The 26,144-nt window shown below is 38.9% G+C and overlaps 1 protein-coding gene across 4 annotated transcripts in view; it reads left to right on the top strand.

Annotated features, from left to right (window-relative positions):
* The window catches only part of fgf11a (fibroblast growth factor 11a), a 122,915-nt gene that overhangs the window by 50,138 nt on the left and 46,633 nt on the right, over nt 1–26,144 (top strand). For all 4 annotated transcript variants that reach the window (XM_038304005.1, XM_038304006.1, XM_038304007.1 and 1 more), the window contains one exon: nt 19,313–19,423. In XM_038304005.1, coding sequence (XP_038159933.1) covers nt 19,313–19,423 — 111 coding nt within the window. The remainder of the gene's footprint in view (nt 1–19,312; nt 19,424–26,144) is intronic.

The following is a 26,144-nucleotide window of genomic DNA, read 5'->3' as shown; positions in this document are numbered from 1 at the left end:
TCCCTGTGAGGAGGGTGAATGTCAGCATTGTCAACGCGTCGAGAACCGAGAAACAGCGACCCCGAGGGTGGCAGCTTTGCAGACCACCTCTGTGAGTAACAACAATGCTAGCCCTCCAGTCTCCTTGCAAACTATAACAGACGACTGCTTGGCAACAATAGACCCGCAGCAGCTCCAAGATGCCCAGAGCCGAGACCCAGTACTCTCCCGAGTCCTGGACTGGGTAGGGGCTGGTCAACGACCAACATGGGCAGCAGTCTCTGCATTAGATCCTGAGACAAAGTCTCTCTACGGCCAGTGGCATAGCCTTACCATTAAGGATGGTCTTCTCTACCGCCATTGGCAAGCCCCCAGGGGAGCCCGTGACATCTTCAAGCTCCTGGTGCCATGCCAGCTTCGCCCCAAGGTCCTCCAACTGGTCCATGGCTCGGTGGGGGCAGGCCACTTTGGGGTTGCTAAGACCTTGCACCGGCTCCGGGCCCGCTTTTACTGGCCAGGGTGTCGGCAGGATGTAGAACTGTATGTTCATCAGTGTGACTCCTGCACTGCCCGGAAGGGTCCAACTCGGTGCTCACATGCCCCCATGCAGCAGTACCAAGTGGGAGCTCCAATGGAGCGTGTGGGGGTCGACATCCTTGGTCCCTTTCCCACCACCGACAAAGGGAACCGCTACGTAATTGTGGTCATGGACTACTTCACAAAGTGGCCTGAGGCATATGCTGTTCCGGACCAGAGTGCTGCCACCACTGCTGAGTGCCTGGTCAATGAGATGTTCTGCCGGTTCGGGGTGCCAGAGGAGTTACACAGTGACCAAGGACGGAACTTTGAGGCTGAAGTGTTCAAAGCAGTTTGCCAACGGTTGGGCATCAAGAAGACTCGCACTACACCATTACACCCACAAAGTGACGGGTTGGTGGAACGCTTCAACCGCACCTTGGCCACCCAGCTTGCTATCCTGACCAGTTGCCAGCAGCGAGACTGGGACCTGCACTTGCCCTTGGTGTTGTGGGCGTATCGAACGGCGGTCCAGGAGTCCACTAAGTGCACCCCCGCGGCTCTTATGTTTGGACATGAGCTCCGCACTCCTGTGGATGTGGTGTTTGGCGCGCCCCCAGAACCAGAGGTTGGGGGAGGGCCAGGCTTGGATTACCTCATCAACTTGAAGGAACGGCTTCGCTTGGTGCATGAACTGACAAGGGAGGCCCTGTCAGCTGCTGGGTCTCGACAGAAGCGGGCTTACGATTCTCGCTGTAAAGGGGAGGACTTTGCACCTGGTGCACAGGTCTGGGTTTGCAGCCCAGAACGCAAAAAGGGATTGTCCCCCAAGCTGATGAGTCAATGGATTGGCCCCTGCACTGTGCTCGAGAGACTGTCGGACGTTGTCTACCGAGTACGACTGATCAAGCGAAGTCGGGTGGTGGTGCTCCATAGGGACCGACTAGCACCTTATCACCCTTTGTCAAAGCCGATGGGAGGGTCAGGGGCTCAGGACCAGTCCCATGTCCTTACTCCACCACCTGGAACTAGCAAAGAAACTGTTAGGCCAGGTCGGCAACGCCGACTTCCCCAACACCTCAGAGACTTTGTTGTGGACACGTGGGTTGCTGGGGACAGCTAACCACCTAGGTGGGGGCTATGTAGTGTGTTGGGGCAGCAGAGGCTAGTTTTCCCAGCATGCACTGGGCAGCATGTTCAGTTTTAGAAGCTGCCAGTTAATGTTATTTCACTCTTTCCAGGTTATTAAGTTACATGTTTATTTGTTACTGTTCTTGTGTCTGTTGTATCATTAGTTGCTGTTATAATTTGAAGTATTCTTTGTCCCACCATGAGTCTGGAAGATATGTCCATTAATGACCTTTCCTGGTTGTACAGAAAGTGGGTGTGTTCAATAAAAGAGGAAGCCTTCCGGAGTCGTGCGGTGTACGGGGCACGGAAGCTACCGCTAAACTGAAGTCATCTCTGGATAGTTATTGCTATAGCAACCCATTAATGCTACAATACTATTCTTATAAAACACACAAAATTTTGTGGTGTCTTACAGCATAAAAAAATATTTGAGATGCAACTTGTTATAAAAAAGACACATATATTATATTAATAACATTCTGTTTTTCTTACTCTGTACTGCCACTTAAAGGCAAATCGAAGACTCTCAGCTAATGACAAATGAAAATATTTAAAAAGATGTTCAGAAAACTTTAAGAGCCTTTAAAAAAAGATGTAGGGTAATACTCTAGGTGATACAGATAAAACGGTTACCTTGTGGTCTGTAGAGACCTCTATCCAACTGTCTTTATCTGCTTCTAACCTGTTTGTCCTTTTTTGCTGCCCCACCTCAGGTGATATTGAGCGATATTGAACTGCAGACAGGGATTCTTCGATGGTGCACTGTGTGGCTCACACAGCTTGCTACGCCCATCCTATGCTACAGTGTCAAATGAATACAATCACATGCAAAGTTGCGGCATCAGCTTTGCCATGCACATTATTTGTTTTTGGAAGCCTGTTATCATTTCTGGGGAAGAAAAAGGATTTTCTCTGTGTTTTATGCTCTCCCGCCGCTTCCCTCCCCGACTATTTTACTACAGATTGTACACACCATGCCCCGCATTTAGGTCAGCCTTGTCAAATATGCATAAAATTTGTATATTAGAGTGGATAAAACCGCTAAAGGGCACCATATTGTTTGATGTCTGTGTGTTTGGTGCAACCCTCAGCTTTAGCAATCTAATGTGAATGAATAGTTCTGAAAATATGGGTTACCTTGAGGGGCTTTTTCAATCCTTGCTGAGATGCAGTTTATCTTCTTGGTGGCTCTGAAACTGCAGTTATCGAAGACCCACTTGTATTGCTCTCTCTAAATAGTTTTGCACAAACGGAAATCTCAGAAGATCTTTTTTCGGCAGCACATTGAAGGAATATAACTAGTTATTGCCTCAAATATCACCTTTTTTTCTTTTACAGCAGCAATTAAATAGCTTTGAAGGCATTAAATAAATTTGGTTAATGGTCATAATGGTCCTTCTGTGGTGACAAGAAATGCAGCATCATAGTATTTTTTATCTGCCTGACATTTCAAAGTACAAGTATATTTGGCTTTTTTATATTCAGTCTAGTCTGATTCATAATTTATGATGCATTATGAATTCTTTCTTAGAATACATTCAGTTTCTAATTCATAATCTTAACCTACGAAGGACGAAATGATTCATACTCCAGCAGAGATTGAATTTTAGAATATTTACATTAGACCTAGAAGATCGGAAAATGAACAAGAATCTATCAAAAACATGATAAAGTTTAAAGGAGTATCTGTTGCCCCGTTTTAGGTTAAATTATCTACACTCATCTAAATTATATGCAGAAAAACTTTAATTCCATGTCACTTAAGAAAAGCCTCTTTGCCATCACCCTAATCTTAAGGTTCGTCTATTGGGTTTCCATTAAGTTCAAAGCATCATTCTTGCTTCCAGCCAGAAAAAGCAAGTAATTCAAATTTGCAGTTGACTATTAAACAAAAACTTTTTCATCCCTATTGTAAATTATAGGCTTAAAAACCTTTATGTCAGGCAAGGGAAGGCAAGTTTCTTTGTAATTATTAGCACAATTCAGTACAAGACAATCCAAAGTGGTTTATATGGATTAAACGATTAAATAAACAGAAAATATTGTAAAAACAAAATAAAAGCAAATAAAGATACAAACATGATAAGGGCAGGTAGTAGAGAAATAAAACAGTTGAACTACAAACCAGCTAATGATGCCTCAGTCAATAGTTTAACACTGAAAGGCAGCTCTAAGCAAATCAGAATCAATTTTATTGCCAATTAGGTTTGCAATTACAAGGGATTTAACTTGGTGTTGATGGTGCTGACAAATTAGAAATATATAGAGAATACAGAATCTATAGCTATATACAAGATAAAACATACAATATACTCTATACAATATATAGTATACAGTTATATACTATATACACAGTAGACTGGGTGTTTTTCAACTTTGCTCACATAACAATATATGCGATACAATGAGAATGATGAAACTCAGAATCTATAACTGACTTTAAAAAACATTTTTTATGTAAATGTGAGCTTAAAACAAATCATAAGCACATCTAAAAACCAAGATCTTTATATTTTTATTTCTATCTAAAGGGTAAATGCCTTGTTTTGCAGGGTAGTAGACACTGTGCTCTCCCCTGTTCCTGAGTTCTAGAGGAATCGATACCATATCCCTAACGGGGTCTGAGGCTGGCAGAGGCTAATGTGGATTCTTGATGGGATCTCTGTGTTTCTGGATTGCCCAAAACAATACAGTTTGTTTCCATAAATACTGCTTAAATTGGATAAACTGTCAGTATGATGTCAGAGTATGATTATGCATGTCTCTCAGTTTCCAACTGAACTCTGTTTAAGTATCTCCCTTCCTTTTCTTTGATTTCTGCCTTTTTGCTTTTTGCACTAATCACCATATCGATAACCCCCCTCTCTGGTTCATCTCAGACTTTGCAGTCTTTACTTTTTTCTGACCGATGTTCCCATGTCTTTGTCCCACGCTTCAACCCTCTCTTTCCATTTTTCCATCCTTTATACCCTGTCCTTGCTCTCCTTGTTCTTGCCCTTATTCATTTTGGGAGACAGCTATTATTGTTTCCTCCCTTTTGTTTTTGAATCAATTAGTAGGTCGATTTATCAGTGTTTTAAAGCATTAAGCCTTTTAACACATCAAAGTAAAGTTTACCCAGTTTCCAATTGATCTTGAAAATTTCTAAATACTTCCTGGTTATTCATGATTCCACCTCTATGCGTCATTGTGAATCAGACAGTTCTGCTTTGGTTACTTTTTTTAATTTTCTCTGCTGTCCTAGCAAGTTAAAAGCAATTTATTTAAACTGTAATAAGCTGTGCTATTAAAATGTTATTTTGGTACTTTGATACTTTTCAAGACTTGCCATTTTTCTGCCGTTTAGACTTTTGTCTGTCATGGTTTAACTGAAGTTCAGACCCAAACGCAGAAGACCAAATAGGTAGACCAGGGAAAAGGTTTAACAGGTTTTATCGAAGTGATAAAACAGAGAGAAGTGTTGCTCTGAACACTGCTCAACTGGAACTGAAAAGTGAGGGAAAGACACAGCGGTTAGTTCAGGCTCAGTGAGAAATTTGACTCATGAACTTGGAGAAGAGGATTTGGTTGCTGACTCACTTTTCTAGAGAAATTGTTGAAACCTTGACTCCAGTCTGTATGCTGTAGTTCCAGTGTTTGTCTGATTCAGTGGAGGGCGGAACAGGGTTTACCCAGAATGCGGTTGTTAATAGGTGAACGGAGAAACTGACTGCCACTCAGATTTCCTGCGGTACTTGAACGGTTCGTAGTGGAGAATAATCCCTTTCTCAGTGCGAAGCTCAAACGATCTCTTGAGGAAAGTGGAACCAAACCTCCTGTTTGAACCCCAGCTCAGTTTGTAGCTCAGTTAATCCTTCCAGGGAGAGAAGGTCTGAAAAATCCAGTTTGCAGGAGGACTTCCTACCGAGAGGCAAAGACAAAACAATGTTAAAACTCAGATTGACAAGAACTCTGTTTGACTCAGCAAAACTCAGCTTGGGTAGAGTACCCAAAACTGGCAAACACTCTGGCGTCGAGGTAGTGGCAGTCAGCAGCTTAAGAACGCTCTGTTAACGAGGAAACCATCAGCAGGTGTGTGAGGAGGCGGACCAGAGCCAGGCGCCTCCTGGTGGAAGAAGGGAGACAAACACAGAAACACAAACACACAGGCAGGAGTCCTGACATTGCCAATATCTTACTAGTTATTGGACATACCATGTAAGTTCTTGGAAAGTAACAGCATGCCAATGAGAATGTTGGTAATAGGGAGTCGTGGACTAGGGGTTAAAGCAGGGAGTTTGCATCCTTAAAAGGTTCACTGTTTTGAATCCCAGACTTCTCTCCTTTATTTTCTCTTTCAATAGTAGCGCATGAAGTATATAACCATTTTAATGACTTAAAATCAGTATCAAATTGTTAACAGTTTTAATCTGTAAAGGTCATGTCATGACTCAGAACAGGAAACACAGCATTCAGAGAGACAGTATATTTCAGAAAAAGTTTATTTTAAAAAGGTGTCTAAGGCAGTAACTGTAAATCTGGTGGAGGAAGATTATGAACATGTGACTCACTAACCTGGTCTTAACTCTGTGCCTCTTTGGCACAGACTGAAGAGGGTGAAGCCAAAGCCGGGATCGAAGAGATTCACAGGAACCTGGGCCAGAAGATCAGAAATCAAAAGAGGAGCCGAAAGGTAATCCAGGACGGTGTCAGGAAGCAGTTCCAGGTTCGGTCAACAAGCAGAATCCAGCAAGAGTCCGAAGACAGCTCAGGCAAACAGATGAGACAGGACAGGCAGGTTCAGAGGTCCAAAGGCAGTATGGTCAGGATCCAACAATCAGAAAACAGGAATACTCACTAGAAGACTCTCACCAAGGGCTTGAATAATCTCGTACTGATGACTGGAGGCACGCAGTTTAAATGAAGACTGGAGCAAGTAACACAGCTGAGCGGTGAGGAGAAACTGGCTGAAGGTATGCAGGCGAATGGAATAAACAATCAAACCGGTCAAGATCAAGATCATGACATGTACATGAAATAAATACAAATTACAGGCAATACCAGCAAGGAAAAAAAGGCAGTTTCTAGTTACATCTCGACAATATGTATACGCTTTGCTCCTGTACAAGTTTCAAGAGAGCGCTAGTCTATTGTAGGTCAGTAATACTTTGCATAACCAAAGTATTACTTTAAATGGTCTTAAATAGAACCCCTAATCTGCTGCAACTTGTTTTGCAGAATGTTTAGTGATAATTCCCGAGCCTGTTTAATCACAGTATGTGCTTTTATAAAGATCAGAAATACTAATTCTATCATTTTTAACTTTATTCTACCTTTTTTAATTCACTTTATGTCTGAAAAAGACCCTCACCACAAAATCACATTGTCTAAATTCTGTAGCTGCACCATCATCTACCATAAATTATGTAGCAATTTACATTGGATCCTGGTAGGATCTGAATGTGCATCCAGATGTTTCCTGTGACTGACTTCCTCTCTGGCTCATCTGATTTTTAGAAAAGTCTTCAATTCTTCCAAAACAGAGGCAATCTCTCTCACTGATGGATGACAGAGAAGGGTTATTCTTCATACCGCAGCACCACGGAGCCATTGTGAAATGCAATATTAGACTGCAATTTCTTCTCACACTGAGCAAGCATGGAGCCTTTGTGAAAGAGGCTTCAGTCCCACACCGGCCTGCTCAGTAAGGAATGGGTTAAAAGCAGATGACAAGTTTTAGGGTGAATGCAAAAGTTCCATTTAATGACACATAAAAAGAAATAGTTAGAAATAGTATTCAACAAAAATAGTACATTTTAAGCTGTAATGAGTTTAAATGGATATTTATTTTGCAGTCTTTTTTCTACTGTGGCTGCCCCCTGCAGATCCCGTCATGGCTGAGGAGGGCCTGCTTCAGTTTCATCAAGAACTGTTGGCTGAGTTGCTTTTATGATAACATTATATATAAATATAACAAAAACAACAACATTAAAGTTATCCCCCTCCAACCTAAAAACACCAGGCATTTGTCATAATGAAGTCATGCACTCCTATTAATCACTTTCATCAGTATTGATTTTCCTAAAAGCTGATGCTTGCCTGTAGTGAGAAAAAGATTGAATGAAAAAGAGGGAAAGGCAGTTTGTTTCGAGGGCATCCCGCCTCTTTCTACCTTTGCATCCTATAAGGAATGAGGCGGATGGTGATTTTTAAGTTGATTGATGGTCCCTGTAAATATGGTCATTACCATATAGGCTCAACCTGCCTTTATCCACATTATTCACTGTCAGCTGGTAAAACTGTGAGCTCATAGATTTATGCAATTTACTCGTGCATTTAATGTGAACAGTTGAAAAATTAAATCATTTATGCCTTTTCTACTTCAGTCCAAATGTTTTGAATTTTTTTTTTGGTAGATCAACAAACATAATCTTCTTACATAATAACCCACTTGGACTCATTTCCAGTTTAGGATTTGATAAATCTTTGTGGTTTCTACTGAGCGTTTACTATTGGCCAAAATAAATGAAAGATGAAAAACCAGTTGCAAAATCCATACGTCCATGGATTAATGGCTTCAGGCTCTCAGGCAAGTGGTGAGAAAGACAATATTACAGTCAGTGGAGAGTAACAAGCTTATTAACTGTAGAGAGAGAAGATTTTCTGGGACCAGTGTTCAGAGGCATGGCATGTTGCCTGGCAGGAATCAAGCAGGAATTCACACACAAAGTTAGGTTTGCTAAAATAATCACACTGACCTGACATTTTTTATCTTGCTGATAATGGTCACACTTATATGCTGATTTCTTAGGCAATAACTGAACAAAAAACTGCAGAAAGGAGGTAAATGTACTCTGTGTGTTCGTGTTGCAGCAGGAACTAAACTGGCAGAGAGCAGAAATATTACTCTCTTACTGCATGAGCAGCATGCTGCTGTAAATTAGTGCTGCTCAGCCTGGAGGAGTAATTACTTGAAGAAGTCAACTATGCTTTGTTTCCCTCTGTCGCAGCATACAAGGAACAATCTGTCAGTGTGCAGAGTTGACTTACAGTGGTTGTCTAAGGTGCGGTGTTAACTATTTTATTCAGCTTGGCAGCTTAGAGATTGGATAGAAAAACCTCAGCGATGGTGTTGGCACCTCATGTTGATCTTGTTTGGGTTGTTGACAGAGTTCGTTTTGGTCTCACTTTAAACATTGTTCACACAGCTGTGTGCTGAGTTATGCTTTATAACATCCTAAATAACCCAGTGCATGCAATAACTGTTTTTTCCCCAGCTTTTAGCTTATTTAAAATATATGTTGTTTGTGTTTTGGATGCACATAACAATACAAAAGCTAACTAATAAGTATTACACAGATGTGGAAAAATGGCATATATGTTATATTTTCAACCCTGAAATAGCTTTAGAACCTTCAGGGGGCATGATTACCCTGTAAAAAGTACTCAGCAATTACATTTCTGACATCCTAAATAATTTGATGATAAAATATTTTACTATGGCTTTAACTCTATTCTTTTTTTGAGGGGTCGGCTTGGATTCAATGTAGGACTGCAACTAACGATTATTTAGCAATTAAATCAATTAATCTTTCGTATATTTTTTTTTATTAATCAATGAATGATCGGATAGCCTTAAAGAAGTTTTTTTTTACTACATTAAACCCGGAGAAACAAAAACTTTTCCACTTGAAGATTTTGCATAGAGCATATTGACAGAGAAAAACATTGTTTTATCTTAAATGCAAAATGTTAACATATTTTTTTCTACACTTTTGTTATAATTGCTGCTCAAGGTGAGTTTCTCTCTCAGCTTAAGTTGTGTTTTAGTGTCTCTATACTCCAGTTAACAATTACTGGATTACTAAAGTAGTTTAAGAATACTTCACTGACCAATTAATCCAATTAATTGTTTAAACCCTAGTTCCGTGGATTTTGATATGCTGTGGATGTTGATGTGTCCTTTGGGTGCAGCTGAATGAGATTCATGTGCTTTGAGTGGTCATTATGACTTCTAAAGCAATACTTCATTCGATATAGTTAAACTGCAACCTTCAAGATGAAAAATTCAAAGGTATTTAATATATTCAACATATGACCAATTATTTATTTAAGTTTAATAGCTAGTTTTAGATTTTGAATAATTTTGGCTAAATTCACATAAGATTTATGCAATATATTATTATTATGATAATTTTCAGGGTTGAGGTTAGGGTTTGTTGGTGGCAATACAAAACATTGAGCTTGTTTATCCTTAACAACAAAATTTCATTAGATGGTAGGCTTCTGATATTTTTCTATTAGTAAAACCTGAACTAAAATGTTAATATCAGAAATGCTGCCTGGGTGTTTCGACATGTTTATCTCCTTATAATGGTCTCTATATTGTGAAGTGCACCAGTCCCTCCTGCATCAAACATAATGCTTTTTCTCCAATCCTCTCTTGGTGTGTGCAGTGGGCCCATTTTAAAAGACTACAGACTTTCTTCTAAGCCTTATGGTGTTTATGGCGTGATGGCTTCTTCCTCTCTGAGTGGCCTTTTAGTCCAGTAGTTACAAAACTTGCCACATTGTGAATAATTAGACTTTCCTACCAACTTTAGCAAGTAGTTGATCAGGATCTTTTGCTTTTAGTCTGAGATACATATAAATATTTCTCAGCAGAACCCCATTATATTTTGGACCAATAGCACATAGATTTTGTGAAAAGTATGATGGCTGGACATAACTCTAACGTCTAGGGCCTGTATCCAGGGCCAGACTTATTTTGGTCCATATTTCTTTAGAATTTTCATCATGTCACAAAGAGAAAGTGTGTTTTAAAGTCTTGCTTTATTTAATATTGATGCATGAAGTTTACCTATTAGAAGCCTGCAAAGATGTGAAATAATCGTTTGCACTTTTCCAGATTGTTAAATTGTACATTTCAACATTGAAAAATATGTAAATACAAAAAACAATCTGAAAAACCTTATCCCTTATATTCTGGAATTAAGCAAATAGAAATAACTTTGGTTATTATCACTGACATATACACTCACCGGCCACTTTATTAGGTACACCTGTCCAGCTGCTCGTTAACACTTAATTTCTAAGCAGCCAATCACATGGCGGCAACTCAGTGCATTTAGGCATATAGACATGGTGAAGACAATCTCCTGCAGTTCAAACCGAGCATCAGTATGGGGAAGAAAGGTGATTTGAGTGACTTTGAACGTGGCATGATTGTTGGTGCCAGAAGGGCTGGTCTGAGTATTTCAGAAACTGCTGATCTACTGGGATTTTCACGCACAACCATCTCTAGGGTTTACAGAGAATGGTCCGAAAAAGAAAAAACATCTAGTGAGCGGCAGTTCTGTGGGCGGAAATGCCTTGTTGATGCCAGAGGTCAGAGGAGAATGGCCAGACTGGTTCGAGCTGATAGAAGGGCAACAGTGTCTCAAATAACCACCCGTTACAACCAAGGTGGGCAGAAGAGCATCTCTGAACGCACAGTACGTCGAACTATGAGGCAGATGGGCTACAGCAGCAGAAGACCACACCGGGTGCCACTCCTTTCAGCTAAGAACAGGAAACTGAGGCGACAATTTGCACAAGCTCATCGAAATTGGACAATAGAAGATTGGAAAAACGTTGCCTGGTTTGACGAGTCTCGATTTCTGCTGCGACAGTCGGATGGTAGGGTCAGAATTTGGCGTCTACAAAATGAAAGCATGGATCCATCCTGCCTTGTATCAACGGTTCAGGCTGGTGGTGGTGGTGTCATGGTGTGGGGAATATTTTCTTGGCACCCTTTGGGCCCCTTGGTACCAATTGAGCATCGTTGCAACGCCACAGCCTACCTGAGTATTGTTGCTGACCATGTCCATCCCTTTATGACCACAATGTACCCAACTTCTGATGGCTACTTTCAGCAGGATAATGCGCCATGTCATAAAGCTGGAATCATCTCATACTGGTTTCTTGAACATGACAATGAGTTCACTGTACTCAAATGGCCTCCACAGTCACCAGATCTCAATCCAATAGAGCATCTTTGGGATGTGGTGGAACGGGAGATTCGCATCATGGATGTGCAGCCGACAAATCTGCGGCAACTGTGTGATGCCATCATGTCAATATGGACCAAACTCCCTGAGGAATGCTTCCAGCACCTTGTTGAATCTATGCCACGAAGAATTGAGGTAGTTCTGAAGGCAAAAGGGGGTCCAACCCGTTACTAGCATGGGGTACCTAATAAAGTGGCCGGTGAGTGTACCTTATCATTTTAGCCAGAGTTAATGCCATACAGAGAGAAAAAAAATGTAAAATGCGTTCTTCTATGCAGTGTGTACGGTATAAAAAGGCTGACTATCACTGCGGCTGAAACTACACTGAAAACAACATCTGCGAGAATCTTATTGTGTTTGATCAAAGCAGAACTTTAAACAGTTTTTGAGCTACGGGGATCATAATTCATCAGTGCTTTTGCACATCTGTGCTCCCCGGGGAGCGACAGCTCGGCTGATGACACTGACAGAATGAGGAGCATTTCACAAGACATCCTGACAAACAGATGGACGGATAATAATTTGTGATCGGTCATCAGCTTCAAGAGCTCTGGCTGGGAAAAAAAAAGAAAAAGAATTAGATGAACCAGGCTAAGGTGAACCAAAGATCTCTCTTAACACATTTTAAATGCTTAGTGCTGAAATCTTTGCCTTCATCTGCCACCTTTTCTCCAAGTCCTCTGAATGCCCACTTCTTCTTCCTTTGACTGACATTCTGTCATTCAGCTATTAAGTGCTGCCACTTTTTTCCCACTGCATCAGTCCTTCATGATTCAAAACGAGCAACAGTAAGGGGTTTCCCTGCAGATTAGGTATGCAGTTTTTAGGATGAGGTGGGAAGAAATAAAGAAGATCAGAGGATTGGGGAGAAGGAAAAAAAAAACTGTCAGACGGGGCAGGCAAAGTGAGGGAGGGTTGATAAAAACCTAAATTATACAGACACTTGGGTATTAGTTTAAAGTGGCATTGCTTTATAATGAATTCCCTATGTGTGCATAGATAGATAGATAGATAGATAGATAGATAGATAGATAGATAGATAGATAGATAGATAGATAGATAGATAGATAGATAGATAGATAGATAGATAGATAGATAGATAGATAGATAGATAGATAGATAAATAGATAGATAGATAGATAGATAGATAGATAGATAGATAGATAGATAGATAGATAGATAGATAGATAGATAGATAGATAGATAGATAGATATATAGATAGATAGATAGATAGATAGATAGATAGATAGATAGATAGATAGATAGATAGATAGATAGATAGATAGATAGATAGATAGATAGATAGATAGATGATTGTTGGTAACAAGTATTGTGTGTCATATTATGTGAAATACATTCATCTATCTATGACATTATGCTCACTTGGGTCATGCTTAGAGCTAGGAGTTATTTTGCAAAACTAGGGTAGGACGATTTTGCATTGAATAGCAATGCTAATGAGCAAAATCATAATCATTTGGTTGCAACACAAAATAATTTTTTTTCATGCCACCCAAAATCCTTGCTGCCTCAGGCAGTGAGCAATGTGATACAATGTGGGTTGATCATCAAGCTGCTGTGTCATCCTTACTTTCTTTTCCAAACTACAAAAACAGCTCTGTTTTGAGGTGCAAGTTTTTATCCTGAATCATCGAAGTTGGAAAGCCAACTTAACTAACTTATATATTCCTGTAAAGATGACAGAAACTAGACCTGAAAAACAGCCAATGCTCACAAATGTGTGTTTGACAAACTAGTTTTTGTAATAACAGTTAGGCAAGACTTTTGAACAGAACTGCACTAACCAACAAATCAAGCAGGAAAGAAATGCAGAAAGTTAGTAATGTCTTTCAATTTTCTTTTTTTTCTGTAATTCTGGAAAACAACTCTTTAGATGATTGTTGGCTTAGCTCTACTTTAGACCCATCTCTGAGTGCGTTCTGTTGGAGATGTCAAAAGAAACATTGGGAATAACAGCTTGTCACACTGGTAAAAATAACGCAGCACAGTTGTCATTTGACATTATGAAGCCTTGGGTTCAGCATAACTTAAATGGTTGGAATTTTTGATATTGGAAATTAATCCCTGCTATGTATTAAGTTCTGCCCTTGACTATCTTTGGATGACTAAGGGTGTTCAAAAAGAGAACATATCCCTCTCTCATTCTGTATCCCCAGGTTGGCTCTTAATTTAGCAAAAATATGTTCTTTGTTCAACTGGTTAAATTTTATTGCAATTCAATTATAGTCAGTTTATTTTTATATATCACCAATTCACAACACATATTAACTAAAGGCACTTTACAGAGATAATTAAGCATAAAGTCACATTGATTCAACTTTCTATATAAGGAAAACCAGCACATTATATCGATTCATTGACTTGAAGACAATTCCTCACACTAAGCATGCTTGTAGTGACAGTGGAGAGGAAAACTCCCTTTTAACAGGAATAAACCTCCAGCAGAACCAGGCTCAGTGTGAGCCGAGACCAACTGGGGTTCAAGGAGACACAGAAACATAGAAAAAGAGAGATAGAAAGAGACATAGAAAAAGAAGTAGAGATATATAAGGCAACTGTTAACCAGCTCCACAGGCGGCCCCATCCCGGAAACACACGGCCAGGCAAACAAGCTCCAAGCCAGCTCCCATGTTAGAGGATGAATGTACAGTTAGTCACAGTCAAAGAAACATAGCTACACTGAAAAAGAGGCCAAGCTCCAACATTCAACAAAAATATAAAGGCAAAACTTCTTGCTTTGCTCCCATTTTTTATGAGATGAACGGAAAGATCTAAAACTTTTTCCACATACACAATGTAACCATTTCCCACAAATATTGTTCACAAAGTCTAAATCTGTGAAAGTGAGCACTTGCTTCGCTTTTCAGATTATGTGGTTACCTCAGATGCTGCCTTACTTTTCTGAGATAATCCCATCATATTTAGAGTGGTGCTAATGATTTTATTCTTCATATAATCAATCTTATTTATAAAGAATCCCATAAAACAATTACTGCCAAGAGCAGGGGAATGGATGGTTCAACCTAGTATATTTTGCTTCTAAGTGGCCAGATCTGCATTAGTCTGCAACCAGGGAGCCAGCTTTCTATCTTTAAAGTTTTTCTTTTTCAAAGGGTCTATGTTGTCCAAGGCCAAACAAAGAGAACTAGAACCCCATCAACAAAATCATCAACATGTGATGGGGAATAAACCAAACTTTTTTCCTCTGTAGCTCTGCTCAGCAAAGCAGAGGAGAGAGAAATCAAAACAGAAACTGCATTATTTGATAATGATCTGCTAAAGTGAAACCCTCTTTTCGGAGAGGAGAACTCTTTTAAAGTAATTCTGAAGGCTAAGCGAGGACAGGTTTGTGAGGAAATGCTGTTCTTCACATTAAATGCCATACATATGTCAGCACAAGGTCCAAAGTATGAAGATGAGAATGTGTGGGACTATTCACATTTTAAACAAAGCCAATCACCTCTAAGAAAGCATTAAAGGCTGTATTTAAGCTGTCACCTTCAATGTCAGCATAGATGTTAGGATGTTAAAATTCCCCACTATGATACTCCTGTAAGTACTCAACACCAAATTTGATAGGAATTATGAAAAACTCATCTAAACATTCAGAGTAAGGACCTTGTGGATGAAACAGTGTTACAAAAGAAGAAGGTTTGTTGCTTTGCAAATTGGATGAGGGAAACTAAGGGTTAATTTTAAAAAGATTTGTAATGATTAACTGACTTTGGAATAATCAGTACTTATGCATAGACAGCTGAAGATAGGAACCAGAAACTCTGTGACCCCAGCTGGGATAAAGCGTGATGGATGGATGGATGGATGGATGGATGGATGGATGGATGGATGGATGGATGGATGGATGGATGGATGGATGGATGGATGGATGGATGGATGGATGGATGGATGGATGGATAAAATAATCAATAAGTCAGACTGAAAGATTGTTGTTACTTCTCCTGCTCTACCAGATTTTTTGGGTACGTGAACATTTTAAAAGCTGTCCTCCACATAACTTCCTGTGGATTTCTCTCAACAAAGCTTTTCATCTTGTCTGCTTGTAGCAACAAAGGCCAAATCTTTGGATGGATGATTGATGCTTGTTAACAGATTATTTCATCTGAATAGATGTCTGCAACTTGTGCAATGTTATCATGAATAACTTGGCTGCCTATCTGGTTAAGACTTCAGAACACAGCACTGTGAAAAGCATAAGCTTAAAGGTGGCTAAATACAAATGGAAGTCCCTTTTAACAGATTTCATTCATAAAACAAATGTTGATTATTTATTAATCTGTCAATTATCTTTTCAATTAATCGATTGATAATCGGGTAGCAAATGGTTCCTTAAATAACTTTTTTTTTTACAGATTTAAAAGAGGTGAAACTAAAACGTTTCTACGTGAGGATTTCTGGATGGAGCATATTGACAGACAATAATTTTTTTTTTTTTTATCTTAAATGCACATATAATCACTTGGTCAGATAAAGGCACATTTTAGAGTCTCTAAATCCCAATTAACAATGAATCAATTACTAAATTAGTTGACAGTTATTTAAATAATCGATTAATCACGATTAATCTCATTAATTATTTCAGTCCTAGTGGAAACCATGCATTCTTTAACTCTTCGCTTTACCATGATCTACTTTGTGTTGCTCTTTCTCATTGATTTTAATAACACAGATCATGTTTGAGGCTGTATTTCATACTGTAATATCTAGAAAAGGTTTATGGGTAAGGGGATTTTGGTTGTAGCTCAGAAAATCCATGATAGAGAAACGACATGTGAAAGCTTTTGTGTTAATGTTGATTTTCAGCTCTGCACACCAGATGTCCTGCCTTCGCTTCTGTCTAAGAAGTATTCCCTCTGTTTTAAATGCAGCAACATTACTCAACAGCTCTGCTCAGAGCAGAGGCAGAGACTTATTAAAGGTCAGCGCTGCGTGTTTGTTGCTCAGATCCTTTGTGCCCGGTTGCGGCTGTTTTCAGATGGACATGGCCCACTGTGTAGTATGGGGCTTAATTTGAGATTAACACATAACAGATTACGACACTCCATGCCTGACCTTCTCTGTCTAGTCAGCCAGCGATGGATGGATGATGGCTCTTATCTTTCTGTGGTTACAACAACTCGGGCTCGATGCAGAGGATGTGGTCAGCCATGAAAAGCCTTTAAACTTGTTGTGTGACAGGTTTAGTATAAAAGTGGGGATTAAGTACAGGATGTCTTTAGCAAATCCATGTCATGGTGGTTAAAAATAAAACAAAGCCAGCCTGAATTTGATTAGGTTCTCCTGGGAACATCTGTTCCTGCTGTTTAGTAAATCATGGACGCAAACTTGTGATGATACCGGTATTGAGCTTTGGAGAAAAAAAATTTTGTTGTTTGCTGTCATGGAATAAATTGACTTATCTGACGCCTCTGTTGATGCACACTGCTGGGTTTCCTTTGATAAACAACTTTTAAGTAATTTGCATATTAAACTATTTTATTTTTGATTTTTATTATATTATACAGATGTCATTGCTTTTTATTTCAGTTCAATATAGTATTATTTTTTGTATTTCTTTATATTTTATGTTATTTTCGTTTTATTTTGCATCATGTTGATGTAATTTTTCTGCTATCTTATTATGTTTAAAAGTTAAGAGAGTTTGTTAAATTATTTACAGTCATTGAAAACATATAAGACCACCCTTGTTTTCTTCATTTTCTTCTTCGTTTTAAAGTCTGGCACAACTAAAGTTATATTCGTGTTGAGAAACATAACACTAAAAAAACAATTCAAGAGTTAATTTTAGAACTGTAATGTAGATAATTTGAATTGTGTTTCTAAAAATAACGAAGAGAGCCTATGTCAAAGGATTTTAGTAATTTCCTTTTTTTCCTACCTTAGTCATAGGATACACAGGAGCCAGTACTTGATACGGAAGAGGATTAAGGCCATTGGAAAAAAAAAAAAGGGGTTAACTGATTTTTACCTTTTTATTTCAGTTTAACATAGGAAAAAAGTCAGAATTCTGTCTTTAATCTCAGGATTCTGACTTTTTTCTCAGAATTCTGACTGAATTCTGACAATAAAAAAGTCAGAATTCTGAGATTAAAGTCAGAATTCTGACTTTTTCCCATGTTAAACTGAAATAAAATTTCAAAATCAGTTAACTTTTTTTTTTTCCAGTGGCCCTAATCCTCTTCCGTAACTTGATGAGTGATGCGTAGCAATCTTTTTTTCTTTCTTTTTTTTGTTGTTGCTGTAGTTGTCGGATTTTCTTTGTATAATTGTATTCAATCACACAGATTTTATTAAAATCTTTTTTAGGTCATGGCCTAGTATCTTAATCAGATTAAATGCGAGATTTGACAATGGCTTTTTACACTCTTCAGCTTAAACCTTCAGATATATAGTTTTTGGTCCAAAAGCCAAGAAACCCTTACCAATTCAAAAGAAGTCATCTAATAGTTTGGAGCTGAATTTCATTTGTTTGAGATATTTTAGCCTATTCCAAGTGACCAGAACCATCATCTTTAAGATTAACTTGATCCACAGATCAGACAGTAATCAGGCGTATGCAGTGAGGAACGTCTAACTGAAAAAAACCCTCATAATTATTTGTCATTTAACTATTTTTAACAATTTTCTTTTTTCTTTTTTTGCCCTGTTTTGATTGGGAAGCTTTTATTTGTAAATAACTTTCATTATTTAAGAGGTTTATCTTTATTTAACATCAGAGTTTTTATGATCTCAAAGATTAAAGTGTGAAAAAAGAAATCATCATAGAGGGCAAATGTGGCTCGGTTTTAAGACATTGCGTCTCTTTAGTTTTAAACCTCAGAAATATTAAATGAACAGATTTCCCGGTTAATCTCTTTCTTTATTATTCACACACTGTGAATCCTTTCTGTCAATTGAAATCAAACTGCCAGCTGCCCCATGCTCCTCCATTCTCTTCCATATTTCATGTGATTCATTAAAAGTTGATTTTAGAAGCACTTCAGCATCCTGACATTTTTTCTGATCTTCGATTTAGTCCTCCTCAGCACTTCTGAATGAAAAGAAAAACCAATGCTGACTTAAACTAGCCAGATGCAAAGTCTCAGCATATTAGTTCACAAATTAAGAAGCTAATAAAAAACTGTATGCTGGTTATTGACCTTTTTCTGTAAAGTTTTCATATAGCAACTACATTAATCAAATGAAAATTTCTTTTGGCTGCATTACACAAAGGCCAAACTAATCTCAGGTCTTAATGATAATCTTGTTAAAAGGAGGAAAAAAATAAGAATGCTGTTTTTTTATAACTCAACAACAGCTTGTTTTGTTTATTTAGTCAAATCTTTCAGTCCTACTTGCATGGCTTCAAATACAGAAGCCAAACTAATGCAGATGAAGCTAATGATTTACCTTCCTGGGTCAATTTGTCAGAGAAAATAAAGCAACTAGCCATATGCACACACACATTCCTTTCTATCTAAATGTTTAACTGAGTAAATTGTAAGACTTGTCCTGTTTATTCTACATGCTCTGAAATCGACGTTTGCATTGATGAATGCCATCTGACAAGTGTGTGTGGATGTATGTGTTTGTGTGTTCCTAGAGGCTAACATGTTTCGTTAACACTATGTTTGCACTGCAGAGCCCCAGCTGAAGGGCATTGTCTCACGGCTCTACTGCAGACACGGATTCTACCTCCAGATGCTGCCGGATGGCACCATGGAAGGCACAAAGGACGAAAGCAGCTCCTTTTGTAAGTTAAAGAACTCCAGTTTACTGATTATTTTGCTGCCAGAGGTGTTTGGTTCAGAGCTTGCCAAGTATTAAACCCTTGGTTCTTCAGGTGACAGAATTTTAATTATGTAACTTACAGGAGATACATAATTTATATTTTAATGCACTTTGGGAAAATTAAGCAAATACATGTCAACAGGGGTGATGAACTTGGCAATGGCTAAGATTGGTGCTTCAATCTGTTTTCTTAGGTCTTGGTGATTCCCCAACCATCTCTATGTACTTTTGCACCTCTGCCACTATAGTTTGACCAAGATGTGGACATTATAGACAGGGGTAGTTAATCTGACTGGTAAAGTTGATTTTATATGAAGCATCACTGGCACTTGCTTGGAGCAACTCACCTTTTCAAGATGAAATGTCAAATTAAATTTATCTTGTATGTTCTATTAATATTGTGAATGCTGTGACTTAATACAATAAGCAATTCTACATGAGAGGATAAATAAAGATCCATTCTGATTGTCACTTTCCTTGAAATTTGTGAACTTGACTTGCAGCTTGTTCTTAATCCATTCATTTAATGTAAACACAGAAAGCGAACTTGTCCTCTGTACTGGTTAGATGTGATGTTAGTACAGGAAGAGCATGTTGGGAGCATGAATTTTTCCAAAAAATATAGAGCCTAAAGGTTTAGAAACCATTGTCCAAAAAAAAAAAGAAAGAAAGAATTGTCCAGAAAATCACAATTGATTGAATAGTCCTGCCCTCTCCACTTGAAAAAACTGCACATGCTAAAAACTGTACCTTCTCCGGTGAGGGAAGGTCTATTAAAAGAGTATGAGTCTATTAAAAGAGTATGCAAAAGCTCATTTCTCCTCATGCATGCTATGTTTAATAATTGCTTTTCTCATAGCTCATACAAGCTTACTGTGTCCGAACATTCGCCCTAACCCTTTAATCCCTCAATCACTATATAAAGTGGGGACTTTATAGTGAACTCAGTTAACTGACTATTCGGGCAAATGATCACTACTTTTTGCACCCCGTTGGTCGCGTCACTCAGCGTCAACCTGCGATATCTTAATTAGTCGCAGGTGTCTGGTAGCCACAGCCTATGGTGACAGCAGGGGGCCGCTTTGACAGCAAATCCCATAATGCTTTGCGAGAAGAGCTCTCCGCATTCTGGGATATATTTGCCTCTTCTGATGCCTTTCTTTTGTTCTCATACACTTCTTAGACACTTTGTCTCTTACGACGCGCGGCCATTTTCAAAGAACCATAGTGAAAAAGGTGAGGTTCTATGACTTTCTGAAACCGCAGCTCACCACAGATATACGCCCGAAAGTGCGCAGAAAAGGATAGAAAACCTGGGACGAGCAAGTAAGACGGCCTTACGTAAACATATCACCAGAATTATTGACAATTAGAAGGACCACTTATTTAGATGATCCACCTGGAAAAAGAACATCATTTAATATACCTTTAAGTTTAAAATTCTTCAGGTACCAAACTCGCATAAAGATGGCTCTCTCAATGAGCAAAGGAAACCATTGTCCCGCTCTGAGAATTTAAGTGGTCCACCACCTTTGTGGCTGTTTTGCTTTCCCTTTGAAATCCCTTTGGTGTTTGTTATGATGGTTGATGATGGTAGAATATTTTGCAGAAAGGAAATATAATGTCTTGCCGGTCTGTTCTGATGGTATCCCTTTAGAATTCCCTGAGCCACTGAGAGCAACTCCTCCTTTAAAAAAAATAGTTGCTGAAGATGCTTACATGCCTAGATAGTAGATATATGTCTATGTAAACATGAGCGATTTGAGGACCTGAAATCAGAGCTTTCGTGTGGCAATGCCGGAGTATTAACAGCTTCACCAACAGACTACAGAAAAGAATATTAAAAATCTCAAAAGGTATAAACGTCCAAATATGCTGTCCAATTTAGGAATTTATCACCAGTCCCCAAGAATTGTACATATGGAAATTGTGGTTCTTGTCATAGTTGTCCTTGGTGGCCTTGTGAGTCTTTAGGGGATGGGTGGTTATTATATGAAGTGTATTTGTGATTGTAGTCATGGTTAGCTCTTGTGTGCTTGTTGTAGTTAGCTTTGTTGTACTCACTGTAGAGCAGGGGTATTCAACTCCAGTCTTCCAAGGCCGCAGTGCTAACACTTTTAGTTTTTTAACACACTTGATTCAGTTTATTGCAGTTCAGCAAAAGCTTGTTAACCAGTCAACAGTGAAAATCAACTACGCTGAAGCAGGGACACATCTAAAGGATGCAGGAAACTCGCTAGATCTAAGGACTTAAGTTTAATCGTCCTGATATAGGGGTTTATTGTTGTTAGAATGATAAATGTAGGTGGCATCTAGATAAGCATTTTGAAATTTTTTTGGATATTGAAGTTAGCGGGGGTTAATATTGGCAGCAGTTTCGAGTAAATGAATCTTTATTAACAGTTTAGTAAACATACTTGGAAAATAGTTATCTGTAAAGAAGGTGTCAAAGAGGCAACTATTATTCAAGACACACAAAGAATGAACACATTTTTCAGGAAGCAAATCAAGGAAATATTGGATGCACATTCTATACCATAATGAGTTGCCATTTCCCAAAATAGAGATTATAATAGATATAATTTAATCACTGTTAAGAACACTACCCTTAATCCATTAGGCCCCGCAAATACCAGATGTAATGTATAAGTTTTTAGGCTACTTCTGGTTTTCAGCATCTGTCCAAAGTTTTGAAAATTAAAGCTTTTCACTTTTCAACCTTTTAAATGTCTTTCAACCAATTTTTACTCGGTGGATATAATCTATTCTTTGAGGCGTATAAGCTAAATGATTAGCATTGCATAAAATTTGTTGAATGAAATATCAGTGATATTCCTTTTTTTTTTTCCATCTTCGTTACTTATACAAACACCATTCAGCCTTCTTTGGGTCATCTCCTCTATGATAACTGACTAAAATCAACGTATTCCCGACTCCAGGAGTCCCTCCAGCCCTCCCTGAGAGATCAATATTATATTATACAATATCCCTTATGTTGCAACACAGCAGATTTTTTTCTGTCAAAACAACAGTTTAAGCAGAAAACATCAAGTCGGCACAATTTCAGATTTACTACCTCCAGCAAAGAGTGGAAACATCACAGTTTGACTCTATGTGAAGCTTATATTTCAGCCTTTTCATTAAAATGTCAGAATGTGGCAGCTGAAGTGTTACCAAGCTGGATCTAACTCTGAAGCCTTCCCAAGGCATTTGTCCTGAAGTTGGGCAGGTTTTCAGGAATGTCTTTATTCAGCTTTTGACAAGTAAGACAAGCACAACTGTCAAATAACGACCTAGGTTGAAGAAAGTACTGAATCTGTGGGAAAACCGGCGTGAAAAAGAATGCACGTGTTGAAGTAGACATGTGAATTTGGTCGTACAGGTCCAGTAAGCTCAGCTGCCGCCGATTATTCCAACTCTTATGTAACAGCACACCTACGCCTGGGAAAAACACCGCAGCGCGGCTGAACTTTAAACAGTCTCATGTCCAATCTGAAATATTCATCACTTAATACCGCAGGGCACATCCGAAGGCGAGCGGAGCTCATTTCCCAGACAGGTGTAAAGATTGTTGTTGTGTAACCGCATTTCCCTTCTCATATGGCAGAGCGTCGAACATCAGTCAGCTGAGGTCACCCCCGCATTTGTGTGTTTGCGTGGGTCCGACTTTACCGGCTGATTTTATAACAGCTGTAACTCAGTCAGAGTCTGGATGAGATGGAAAGCAGTCCGTCTCTCTTTTTTGCATTCACAACGCAAAGCACGGAAATTGTTCCCTTCCTGCATGAGTTGGATTATTTAGTCTCTCACATCATTGGAAACTGGTATCAATCAGCAGCACAATCATCTACCTGACTGCACTGAACATTAAAAGAGGGGGGAAATTGCTGTGTGAGCATGTTCTGCTGCACTGAGTGGGATATGCATGAAACAGACTGTGGAGACGTTTCCTGTGAGGTGTTACTTTGAACCAGACAGCCCTCTGTTTCAGCTCCAGCTGACATCCTGCCTCTTGTATCTCAATCTTCTTTTAAATATCTGCAGCCATCATATCTTGGTGGGGAGCCTTGGAACTGTATTGTACCTGTCGGATACTTTAGTTTGATTTCCTGCAGCTTTTTAAAATGTTTTGCTTTTTAACTGTCTTAAGTCTGGATAATTTGTACCATAATTAGGCTGTACTTCATGGCATAGCTTTTCCCCCTAATTAACTTGGAGATCTTCCAAGAATACCATTTTCCCAGTCTCTTTGTTATTGATGAAGCATAGGGGCTTCATCAATAACTGTCTGTTATTTAACCTCCTGGATCTTGGAGCAATTTTTTTGGCTGCCAATCACTCTTGGAAAGTTCAACTACGGTTCCATCTTATCTACATTGTCAAATCTAGGGTCTCGCTGAGGTTTGCTGGAGGCGCAAAGCCATAAAAATGTCTCAATAACTCTTTGCCAAATATAAATGGCTTATTTTATTACCTGTACCTGAATTCCTTTGGCTTAGTACATGATGATGCTTTCATGATGATGTCAGATATGTTTTATTTACAGACAAGTGAAACATGGTTGTTTTTATGTTTGTTTTTAGTTGCACTTAAACTATATACAAACTACTTCTTGTTGGGGATGTGGTTTTATGGAAAAATGACCTGCTTCATTTTGAAATATGTCAGCCATACCAGCTTGTGTCTGGGAATAAGGTTAAGGTAATTAAGGTAAAACTTAAAGTTCAAAAAGGAACTGTCAAAGTACCTTCTTTCCAAGTAAAAAGGAGAACTCTTTCTCTTCTTTTCTCACCTCATTTTTCTCCCTGCTCTATTACATAACAGTGTAGGAGCAAAGAGAGAGAAGGAAGAGGACATTTGCAGATGCTCTGACCTCCCTACAGAGGGGGGAGACACAGTGATTGAGGAGCCATCAGCTTCATGCCTGCTGCTGCATGTCCTCCATCTTTTACTCTGTGTCATCCTCAAATTTTTTTGGTTTTTACATTTCGCTCTCTTTTCCTCTGGCAACCTGCCTTGTCTCGTTGGCTTTCTTTTCTTCGGCAGGTTGCCTTTCTGCCTTTCTTCCCTCCTCTCTGATCCTCTTGCTCTTTTGTTTCCTTCCCCGTCTCGAGTTGTGCTTAACACGAAGCCACTTTCAGCTTTGTGACAACTATCACCTAGTTAGGGAAGCCCTGGGGGAACATCCGTGAAAAAAAAGTGATAAAACAAAAGCAGGGCCGTACAAAGGCAGCTCCCATCTCTTTTTGTTTCATTAGATCCCTGCAGGGCTTTAAGTTCCTTCCTTTTTTTCTCCTCACCTACTGGTTCTCTTTGGTCCAGATAACCGAGGTTTAGACTGCAACATTAAAACTGTGTTTCAAGAAACAAATGGAGAAGAAGAAGAATAAATCAGTGCTCTTTGTGGATGTTTTCTGTTTTTACTTCCAGGTTGTGGCTACACTTAGGGTTTTTGTGGATAATTTTCTATTTAATTCCTTTTTTCAATTGCATCAACTTAGCTGAAAAGGAAGTTCTGCTATCAAAATTTAATTTTTTATGGACTTAAATTCATTGTTACTGCACCAGAAGGGAAATTGAAGAACATTTACATAGGGTTAAAGTCAGGTCCTGCAGGACCAGTGCTGTGTAGACATTTTTATTTCAGATAGCAGGCTTACTTTTTATATCTTAAGGTGATGTTTCATGAGGTTAGCTGAACGTTTTTCAATGTTTTCTTGTCAGGAAGGTTTGCCCAGACCTTGTATTTGAACAGAATGTTGTTAAAAACGTGCTTTTAAAGAAGTGGACTTGTGAAAAAAAAAAAAAAAAAACTGGAGTAGTACAGTATCCAACCTTTACAGCACAAAAAAACAAAAAAACAAAACAAAAGATGGACAGAGTTTATTAATCATTTATTTTTTAAGCAAGATTAATTGTCGAGAGATTTGTGAATTCACAAATTCCCGCAGATGCATTAGCATTGATACAGAAACATTTTTAACCAACAAAATGCAGTGATGTGTCTGCTGTCAACCAGAGGTGGAAGGCTGTAGCAAAGAAGCATGGCTGCACCAGTTTTAGCTGGAATATACTCCATTAGTTTTTGAAAAATGAGCAAATGAAGGGTATTTTTGCCTTTATGGATGGAAAAGACGTTTGAGATTTCCCCCGACCAAATTTAGTAAGAGTTTGATTTACCAGTTAACTTCACTAGTTGTGAAACGAATCAAGCTCCTGCTGCTGCTGTGATTGGCTAAATTCGCAAAACATAGGAGGCAGGTACGTCCCTCCCTTTTGTGAACATTTTCTATATAATATCTGACTCAGAACCTGATGGATTTAGGAACAACCAGTTGACCAACTCCTGACATGTCAAACTCAAGTCTCACGAAACAAATCCTACCTTTGATACAGAACTAGCATATGGCTCGATTGCTTATATTGTCTGTGAGGCAAATGCACTTCATATCCCATAAAGCACTTCAACACCTACTAGCAGCTCATGACAATAGTGTTTAAAGTAGCATTTTGTGGGAGAGTTGGGTTAGTGAGGAAACTTGTAGGACAGTTCAAATATTTTTTGTTCCCAAGTGCACATTTTGATGGCAAACCAAGCATTTGATTCCACAGGGGACTTTGCTATTTTAGAAGCATTAAATAATACACATAACATACAGCAGTACTGTGTTCCACCCAATTTT

The sequence above is a fragment of the Cyprinodon tularosa genome, unplaced genomic scaffold (assembly GCF_016077235.1).
Source record: "Cyprinodon tularosa strain WSP-4 unplaced genomic scaffold, ASM1607723v1 ctg523, whole genome shotgun sequence".
Taxonomy (NCBI): domain Eukaryota; kingdom Metazoa; phylum Chordata; class Actinopteri; order Cyprinodontiformes; family Cyprinodontidae; genus Cyprinodon; species Cyprinodon tularosa.
The sequence above is the reverse complement of the archived record's forward strand: the minus strand, read 5'-3'. Positions and strand labels throughout refer to the sequence as shown.